Source organism: Orbicella faveolata, unplaced genomic scaffold (assembly GCF_042242905.1).
Source record: "Orbicella faveolata isolate gen_17 unplaced genomic scaffold, um_ofav_v1 contig_26, whole genome shotgun sequence".
Classification (NCBI taxonomy): Eukaryota; Metazoa; Cnidaria; class Anthozoa; order Scleractinia; family Merulinidae; genus Orbicella; species Orbicella faveolata.
Window position 1 is genome coordinate 8284527 of NW_028301554.1, and position 10474 is coordinate 8295000.

The following is a 10474-nucleotide window of genomic DNA, read 5'->3' on the forward strand; positions in this document are numbered from 1 at the left end:
TCCTTAAGACGAACAAAGCCTTATACATGTAGGCTCTTTAAATTAAAGATATGTTACTGGACAGTCACTCTACGTGCCATAAAATCACTTAAACAGTATAAAAATAGTGAATATCCCAGCCTTCCGGAAGTGAGAAACCAATTTTCGGAGAATTTTATTGTAGTTGTCGTGAAACAAATTTTAGAACAACCTCGATTTTATGGACTTCGAAAATTTGGTTCCCACATGTACAATTATAGGGAAAGGAAAAAATTATACCGGACTTATCGTTCCTTTTCTCAAAAGGAAAAGTACAACAACTCACTTCAGTGTGGGCTGGGACATTTTTGACCAACTACATTGCTATTTGTATCTACAGTTGATTTTCTTTTTTCCAGTTTCGATCTTTTGAATCACCGCTATTGGGTTAGTTAGCCCGCGGTAGACTTGGTAACGTCTCCCTTACTCCTCTCAACCTAGGCTTCTGATGACGCAGGCTCACTGTTGACTGTTTGGTAGATGGATGCAGCATCTCCATTGGTGGGTGGTTGGTAGACAGGTGCCGCAACTTCCCCACTGGTCTTCTCTGCTCGGATTTCTTTTGACTTAAGATCACTTTTGAGGTTGTGGTAGATGGATGCATCAACTTTAACACCACTGTTGAGTGTTTCGTAAGTAGGTGCAGCAACATCCCCACTGTTCTTTACTGCTAGGTCATTGACTGACGCATTACCAGATGAAAAAGCTTGATCACCACCCTCCGTTTCGATGGTTTGCTCTCCAAAACCGGTACAATAAGCATCGTTGAAGTAAACGTTGTTGTAACCATTCTCCGCCTTGTTCTTTGCGGTGAATGATCTAGGGAAAAAATATGTATATTAACAAACAAACAACCATACACTTTGCTATTATCGCCTTTATAGTCAGGGTACACACACAAAAGAAAAAATCCTCGTCGATGATGAATGCAGTATGCTAATCTGCTGACTGATCTGTTAACGTAATATTAACCGGGATCATTATATTGAAACCTTTTCCACTGTCTTAACAAGTTTTATTACTATAAAATTTTCTGTTAGTCATATCATTGGCTTGTTTTTATGAAACATACAGTGGAGTGACGACTCCTCTTGCCATTCTGACGTTGAGCGCGACAAATTTGCACCTCTGTAGATAAATGAAAATAAATTCTAACTTTTTGATTGAAATTTATTTGAAACTTGTAAACGTCCTTTTACGGACAATGTTTGGCAGTGCTGATGGCGTCCTTCATTGAAAAAATGTTCAGGCTTACGACTCCTCGTCTATTTCAGATGTTCTAGTTCAAATTGTGGATTTAGATTTTCCTTAATTAAAATGTTTTTAGTGAGCTGCCAAGGTCGTACAACGCCGCGCATCCAGTCAGAAAAATTGAACGATTGTGGACTTCTTTGGAAAAAAGGACGCCTTTTTAGTCTGCTCCCCCATGACATCACCTTGTCATTGTCACCTTCGCCCTCGCTCCCTAAATTAAATCGAGCAACATCTGAAAGGATCAAAATACGAAACAACAGCTGTACATTGTCACGTGTGTGTTGGAGCATGTAGTGTCAGAATTATTTTAACTTAGAAAAGAGCACACGAGTGGGGAAATCCCAACCATCTGACTTCTGTACGCTATGAAGCAGTTATTTTCTCCCCTGTTTATTTTTATGGAAAGGGCGCTATATCTCGAAAGAAAATTTATTTGCAGGACGGAAGCCACAGTTTGTCACGAACGATACGCACTGTAATAATTATAACAGACCAACACGCACGGTTGGTTATTCTACTTCCTAACTATTAAATACAGAAAAGTATAAACTCGGTAATATATTAAGTATTTAGTAAGACGTAAGACAACTTATAGAGGATATTCCATGGTCGAGCGGAGATCGTCCATGCTGAAAATTATTTCACTCGTTCGCTGCCCTCACTCGTGAAATATTTTTTAACACTCAAAGATAAATTTCGTATTTTCAAGCGACCATGTAATTTTGTTTTTATAACGTAAAATATTAATTAACAATGAGACCCGTAGCCCTTGCGGGCTACGGGTCAATAGCCCATTCGGCTTCGCCTCATGGGCTATTGACCCGTGGCCCGCAAGGGCGAAGGGTCTAATTTTTTTAGTATCACCCAACTAGTCGGGCAGAAAAGGCAATAATAAAGTTAACAAATGCAAGTTGAAGAAATATTTATTTGGGAATAAAACGAAAGACGCTCGATTGCGCCAATTTCGCTACTCGAGGACTATTACTAATAGTCTTCTAGTAGCGTAGCCAATCAAAATGCAGGATTTGCATTAGTCCACTAGTTGGGTGATACTAACAATATATAACCACATTTGTGGCGATTTTCCGAAGATTTCTGACCACTTTCCGAAGATTTTCGGACATTTTCCAAAATTTGTCCCAAGGTCAGACGAACGCTGTCGAACATTTTCTAAAGATTTCCGAACATTTTCCGAAGATTACAGAAGACAACCGAGGATTGCTGAACACTTCCGAAGAAGATCTGAAGATGTTTCGATCGTACACCAACAAATTTAACGGTGGTTAAAGGGACAAAAAATATATGTTATGTGAGGATGTCAAATCGTTTTTGAATCTACGGCCGGAGGGCCGTAGATTCTGTGTCATCGAGCGTGTCCGTTAACCAAAAATGTGTAACAAAAGAATATTCGTACTTAATCAAACTTCGGATGAGCGAAGGCCGCTTCCCGATTAATGCCCGAATGACCGACTGTACGATTGAAAGGAACAAAATATGTGAAGATTTCACGATTGATTTGTCGGTAGACTTTCGGTTAGTCAAACCTGTCAATGTTCGTAAGAGGGAGTTGGTTGTCAAAACGGGGGGGAAAAAATGCGAATTTACTAGCAGAAGCACAGCGTTACGGAGCATTATCAATGACTACGATCTCTAACCGCTGACCGAGCATATGACGTTGCAGACTCGTTTTCCCACGCTCTTCGAAGTGACGCGAATTGGTGAGTAGACAAAGTTTTCTGTTTTTTTTTTTGTTTTTTTTTTTGATATAATCAGGTACAGCTATCAGCGAATGTGCTAAAACATTGTTCTCGAATGATCTTGCATGAGTTTGAGTGGTTTCCGAAAGGTTTTGATTGGAAATACGATTGTTACGTGCCTTCAAAGCAGCTATCGAGCAAATAAAATGCACATTTGGCAAATTGATGTTTATTTCATGTTTTCATACAACCTGGAACTCAACGTAATGTTTGTTTTATTATAAATATTTGTTTCAGCTATAGGCAGGATCGATTCTGAAACGCCCTGCTGACAAAAAGCTATCTGAACCAGGTCGATGCAAAGATCGTTCACATAAATTCTTCAGACGGAAATTCTGTTTTCTTTCAATATTAAATACCGACAGATCAGTAAGGTTTGCTTGCCTATATAAACAAGGGTAAGTTCCGTGTCGTCTGTTCACCATCGTTTAAGCTTAACTGGATAATATTTCCATACTATCTCAAAGGGATGTCATTGGTTTTATGAAAAGCTTTTGTGAAGCTAGAGATATTGACGTCGCCGTTTTGTCTTTGGCGACACGGCACGCGAAAGTTTATTTCCCGCGTCCACTGCCGTTCTCGTCTTGGCCTTCCCGTCCTTGCATCGTATAAAGGTCTCTAATGTTGCTTGTGATGCAGAGGACATTAATGCCATGTACTCAAATTTTAAAACAATATTTCGCAATGTAGAACAGAATCTGCAATCAGGCCGACTACATCGATCACTGGGCGACTCAACTGACAGAGAAATCACGAATTCACCGTTCGCGGTAATTCATTCCTCTCAAGGAAACTCGAATCCCTTTCGAGGGATTATTCAGCCCTTTGAAGGGATAGTTCGACCCTTTCAAGGGATTATGCGGCACTTTCGAGGGAGTACGCATCCCTTTCAAAACGCAGTCAGAGCACAACGCAGTCAATTCCACCACGATTACGGGAGAGTTCCTCTTAGGGAGATATGACTCTCTTAGTAGAGTGCAAACAAAAAGCTTTAGTTGACGAAATCATGACCATGGAAAACACATCCACAGAAACTATGCCTGGTTGGTATGTAACTAGTATTTTTTCTGCAAATACTCGGAGTGAAAGCCAATCTTTCCAGTGTTTACACTTAGGCAAGGTACATGTAAGAGTAAATCTTTAATCTTTAATCAGTATACTTATCATTTACTCCATGTAGAAAAAGAGACAGAGAACCATCTAGATTACCACGTGAAGTTTTAAAATCAGTTAAACACAAAAAAGTAGAGGCAGAATTAAGCATTTCTAAAAGTGTTCCCGTTTCATCTGTTTTATTCGCTGTGGCTACAAGTTGTGAACTATGGATTGTCAAGCTTGCTCATGAAGAAGAGTCTGTTTTTACTCGATTTTTTTAAACAAAATTTTAACAAGAAAAGTGTTGGTCTTCTGGTAGGAATAATAAATGTTATCCAGAATTTTTGTCCGAGTTCAGTTTGATAATAACAACTACCTCTTGTCAGAAAAGAAGCTTTTGTTATCTGGAGACATTGAATTAAACCCAGGTCCTGCAGAGATTCCTAATCCACTTACCTATGGCCGTGAATTCATGTGCTCATCGAGCACCTATTTTTATTAATTTGTTACCACTCGGTATACCACTAACTTTTATATAATAAATATAGTTATTGTTTCAATTAGTTTCAGTTTGGATTTAAGCAATTGGATGCAACTTGTTCAAGCTTAATCTCTTACCTTTTTCTTCTCTTGAAATGCAAGAAAATAGCGACGAGAATAACGACCAATATCACACCACCCACGCAAAGGCCTATAATAATGGCATTCTTTGATTTTGGTTCCTCGTCACTTTCTTCTGTGGTTTCTGTAGTGGAGGCTAAAGGCTGGACACTAGAGATGGTACCACCCACTGATCCTCCAATACTCTGTTCATTATTTTCCAAGATGGCTTTTAGGACGTCTTTGTCAATGATATCATCTGAGAATTCTTGAGGAAATTGTAAATAAATAGCTAACAAGGTAATTGAAGGATTATCTGTCGATTCCTTTGGATAACCAGGAAGAATGTGAACCCTATCGCTGGTAAATACCATTTTGTCAGATGACCGCTTTCGCCGGGAACTGTAAAAGGTAGAAAAAATACAATGTAAATGATTAAAAACAAAAGATTTAGCACAAAATATTTACAAGTTAATCTGAAAATTGAATCAGGGCATAATTATTGAAACAGCTGTGGAACTATACTAGAGCTTAAGCTTCCTTCTCAACCTATTTTAAAATGATTATTAAATCAATAATATTTTGTATTTATATTTTCTATTCTTCACATTTCCTGGCCTTAGACCATTTCTAACAAGGATCTGCTTATACATTGCGAACGAGAGAGCATGGGTACCATCATTATGCAGAGACGATGATGAATAGGTCATGTTATCAGGAGGGAGAGAGAAAGGACCTCCACAGCTCTCTGTCCCCGGATGGATGGATGGAGCTCCAGCTGTGGCCGAATGAAGCCTCTCATCTCTGTCTCTATTGTGCGTCGCCATGTATTTTTGGGTCTTCCCCGCTTGCGCCTACCCTCCGGTGTCAAGTGGAATGCAGTCTTAGAATTCCGATCCTGCCCTGTGTGCCATTGGGCATGACCCGAATTACGTCAGCATGAAAAGTGAGTATAAGGGCTTCTTCGATTGGTAGATTGTGGTATGATTTTCAATATTGCAGGCGGAGAAAATGAATTTGCAAGGAAAATCAGTCGAACCAGTCAAATCATCGACTTGCACAATTTATAGTCTGTTCACGAGAATATTTTTAGCGTAAAATCGGCAGAAGATATCGTGAAAGAGTGTAGTACTATCATAAGTCAAGATGGTAAATTACCATAACTCATCAACGGCCAAACACAAGCACTGAGCTGATTTTTGTTGGTTGAATTTTCTCTGACTTAGACCGTTTCTCAAGAGAATTGTGACACCGGTGAGAATTGACTTTACGAGAGAAAAAATTACGCTGCCCACCCCCAAGTGCAGCTTAATTGTTGTGCCGAAAGTTTTCCGAGCAACGGCGACGATTTTGGCTTGGCTTCGGACGAAGTCCCTCAGGGCTACCAAGAACAAAAAGCTATTCATTTTTGCTGAAAGTGTGATGTTGAGCCGGAACAATAGACTATTTCTTGATATTTGTACTGCAGATATACTTCAGAATTTCGCACTGTTTAGTGATTGTTGCATGTTGTGATTTTTTTATTCACGTGTTTCGTAGTTGGCTTTTACCTTGACAGAGTAAATCCACATCGTGTTCCGTCAACGGCACAGTAATCTGTCGCTGCCCTTGCAACTTCTCTTTTAAAGTCACTTTCCATTTGGTTATTCCACTAATTAAGAACAGGAAAAGAAAACCAAAGAAGAAATGTCACATTAAGAAGATTAGACTGGCCTGTCTTCAACTTCAACTTTGAAATGGTTTGAATTAATTGATTTGGAAAGGAAACCGAAATTATGAGTCAGAGTAACAATTCAACAATAAAGATACTGAAGAAATATTAACCGAGATCTAACATCACTCGGGAGCATTTTCTTCAGATGTTCTAACCATTCTCTGATATACTGATATTAACAAGTTGGCAGAAATGCGAGATATATAATAATGTCTCTTGCCGAAAAATAGTAAAGATTCAATCTTTTGACACCAGTGTCCGACAAGATAGCCACAAGGTCATCTCCGTAACGTTTTTAACATGCTGGTTTACATATAGAGACGATCGATTAATTGGAGTCGCAGAGCTGCATCAGAAGCCCCAAGCTTTTCCAAGTCAAAAAAGCCAAAATGAGAATTTCATTCAAAGAATACTTGCTCCAATATATTTCAATAAATTAAAGAACCTCCCTGTTTTGGTTTGTGATTTACCAGTTGCCTTCTATTACTCCCTTTTGTCCAACAAAACAGTAAGAAAACAATAATAACTGAGAAAGCACCTTTTTGATATCAAGGTCTCGAATTTCCAACATGACTGTCTCTTGTATTTGTTTTGTTGACGGTGTTGGAGGAGCAATGGAGGATGTGAAAGTACCTAGGATTGACAGCCGAAAAAATAAGTAATTCAAACGGCAGTACTAAAACCATCAAGGCATAAAAACGCTAAAACTGAAATAACATAGCGATTTGGACACATGCAGTACATGTAGATATTCAGGATAAAGATCATTTCATCTCCTTTCTCCAGAACCAAGAAAGCCCATTGCAAAATCCCAAAAAATATCAAATGGCAGACAAATGAATTTTCCTTTAATGAGTATTTTGTGATAACGTAGGTAATCCTCTTACCATGTGGGATAAACGCCGTATCACAACGCACACAACAACTATGAAAGACAGCCACAAAAAAAAAAAACCCGTCCAAATGGATACAGAAGCAATGGATATCAGCCGGGTGGATTGCGGACAAGGAACTTGAAAAGAAGCCAAACTAATACAGGCGTAGCTTTTTGTCGGTTTTTAACTGAATAGTAATAAAAAAAGGATGGCAAATAAACAATACCTAGTAAGACAGACGAAGACAGGGGTGCTTTTGTAGTAGATGAACTTCTCGAAAGTGAAGGCCTAAAAGTGGATGGTTCTGTAGACAATGAAGGCTCTTTAGAGGAAGGCCTAAATGTGGATGGCTCTGAAGACAACGAAGACACTTTAGTGGTGGAAGGCCTAAATGTCGATGGCTCTGAAGACAACGAAGACACTTTAGTGGTGGAAGGACTAAACGTGGATGGCTCCGAAGACAACGAAGGCTTTTTAGTTGAAGGACTAACTGTCGATCGCTCGGAAGGGAATGAAGACTCTTTAGTGGAGGAAGGACTAACTGTCAATGACTTGGAAGACAACGAAGTCTTTTTAGTTGAAGGACTAACTGTCGATCGCTCGGAAGCCAACGAAGACTCTTTAGTGGAGGAAAGACTAAATGTCAATGGCTCTGTAGACAACGAAGACTTTTTAGTGGAAGGAGTAGATGTCGATAGATCTGACGTCACTAAAAGCGTCAAGGTTGATGTTGTGGAAAACGTTGGAGATACAGTGTGCCCCTGGCAGCTTCCATTGCTAATCGAGACATCATCGATTGCTATGTCACCCATATACGAGGATCCTCGTATTCCTTCAAATGTCACCTAGATGAATTACAGATGAATGAAAAGTTGTTATTCCATTTGTAATCTTAAGCAAAACAGAAATGATGTCCTTAAGAACGAAGAATTGTCTAGCTAAGTTATGTATTTAGAACAAGCGAAGAAATGTATTTTACCATTGACCGTCTGTCCTTGTCTCTGTCTTTCTCTTTTTATGTTTGCGTTTGAGTTTCGTTTGTTATTGTCTCATTAGTATAGATTTTTTTATATAGCTGTACGTCTGTATACAAATAGCCCGAGAAATTAAACGTGCTACAAGCTGCTCAAGGCTGAGCTATCAAAGACGCGTATTGTTTTCCATTAATAATATGAAAGGGAAAGGCTGAAGTATTGCGTAATTTGCCAGGTAAATCATATATCTACCGATTAAAACTTACAATGCTATCTAATTGAATGGTTCTTTCCGCCTTTATCCAGTGGTTGCCATGGTTTCCTGATGCGTTGAAAACTACCGCACTTCCACTGAAGACATTCAGAGTGCCCATAGTGTTTCCATACATGTGGTAATAGAACTCGAGACAAGACAGTTCTCCATTTCCAGGTACAGAGAACTCAAGTTTTGCGCTATCACCCTCGACCCGAGGACTAGACGTCTCGATATACATGTAGTATCCTGTGAACATAAAAAAAAAAAACAAAAAAACATTGATTTCCCTGCGTAAAGCATAACAAATATTTGATCAAAATATTTCCTAATAACGAAGAAATAAAGCGCAAATATAAATTATAAATTTGTATTGCTGGAAATTAAGACAAACGAGCAAGAACAATTAAATGAAGTGGACGAGAGTTCTCTTACCAAACCCACTGGTATGATCGTAATCTGGACCTGTATCTACAGACCAAGTTGCTCCCTTGTTTAGTGTCCAGTCAAAGACATCTGAGTAAGACTGTTCCCAGCCATCACAAAGTCCGCTGTCGAAGTCGCAAGATGTTCTAACTAAAGTGAAAACAGATTTATTCACAACCGTAATCAGATAGTCGGTCACTGAACACTGCTGTCATTGTTAAGTTAAAACCAAAACCAAAGTCAACAATATGGCCAATCAAAGAGAAAGCTGACGGACCATGACAAATCATACCTCCAATCAAATACATATAGAAAAAAAGAAAGGGGTGGGGAAGCAGAAGCGCCCGAAACCTTGTTAAAGCGACAGTGGATTTAATATTTCTTGCAAGAGGGATGACAATGTGGTGCGAGCTTTTCGTGATTAAAACAATTGCTCAGCGTACTTATAAATGGAAAATCAAAGAAATGTGAATAACCATCAAAATTCAAGTCAAAGCTTAGATCTATGTAGTCCTAGACGTCTTCTTTGTTTTCATATGGATAAGTGCGATTATCATTCAGGGTGGGCAATGCAGTCACTTGACATCACAGGATCATTGTTCTAAAAGTGGAACAGTGATCAAATTTTTACCCTTGAATTTTTAGGCTTATTACATAGAATTCAATGAAAGATTAAAAGCGCCGTTTTGCAAATATCTGCTTTGGTTCAGGAAAAATTTAAGTTTTAAGAGCGACTCTCTATAGGGACAGATTGAGATTGAAAAAATGTGGCACAAGGTTGGAAAAATGGACTCCTTGATATTTCGTCCAGGGATAAACTATGGTATGCTAAGAATCGCGATATAAGTCTTAGGTTTTAGAGTTTTACATTTTTGAGAAAATTACGAAAAACCGTCGACGGCCCGTGAAGGCGAAAAATAACAGAAATGAGGTCAAATTTCATGATCAGTTAATGGAACTCGCGTGAAGGCGCATAGCAAACTATGGTTTTCCTTAGTTTATAATTTTATTTAGGAGGTATTGCTAAGCTGCCTTGATGCTATTTTAGAGTTACGATTGTAATTTCAAATTCCTGGAGACCAAGCGAAGAGAACCGAAATTTCTGGACTTTGAAAATCAAAAATTCCATACCATTTTCAAACATCTCAAAACATACTCGGTATTATGTAGAATTCTTTCAAAATTTATTTCTAGCAAGTACAAGAGCTGTTTTTGAACATGATATACTTTTTTTCTTGGCAAAAGTTATTTCTGAGGCGAGCGGCCCCATGCAAGTTGGCCCAATTTGACCTTTCGAAGAGATTTTGTTTAACCAGGAAATGTAAACAATTTGACTAGCCTTAGCTCGTTTTCTGAGCAAACCATTGAAAAACCCTGCCATTTCATTTCCCATTAAAACTATCCAGTAAACCTGAGATAATACTTCGATGACAGCTTACCTTCCAAGTGGGTGTTTTAAGGCAAATAATTCTGATGTTCTCAGTTAATTTTTCCACTGCTTTCTTGCT

At 38.7% G+C, this 10474-nt stretch overlaps 1 protein-coding gene across 1 annotated transcript in view; it reads right to left on the reverse strand.

The window, feature by feature from the left end:
• Positions 1-385: 385 nt before the first annotated feature.
• The window catches only part of LOC110059202 (MAM and LDL-receptor class A domain-containing protein 1-like), a 40325-nt gene continuing 30236 nt past the window's right edge, over positions 386-10474 (reverse strand). The window contains exons 20-26 of the mRNA XM_089296166.1: positions 8976-9116; positions 8554-8789; positions 7540-8158; positions 6977-7071; positions 6275-6375; positions 4743-5126; positions 386-837 (exon numbers count right to left, since the gene is read on the reverse strand). Coding sequence (XP_089152292.1) covers positions 456-837; positions 4743-5126; positions 6275-6375; positions 6977-7071; positions 7540-8158; positions 8554-8789; positions 8976-9116 — 1958 coding nt within the window. The 3' untranslated portion in view covers positions 386-455. The remainder of the gene's footprint in view (positions 838-4742; positions 5127-6274; positions 6376-6976; positions 7072-7539; positions 8159-8553; positions 8790-8975; positions 9117-10474) is intronic.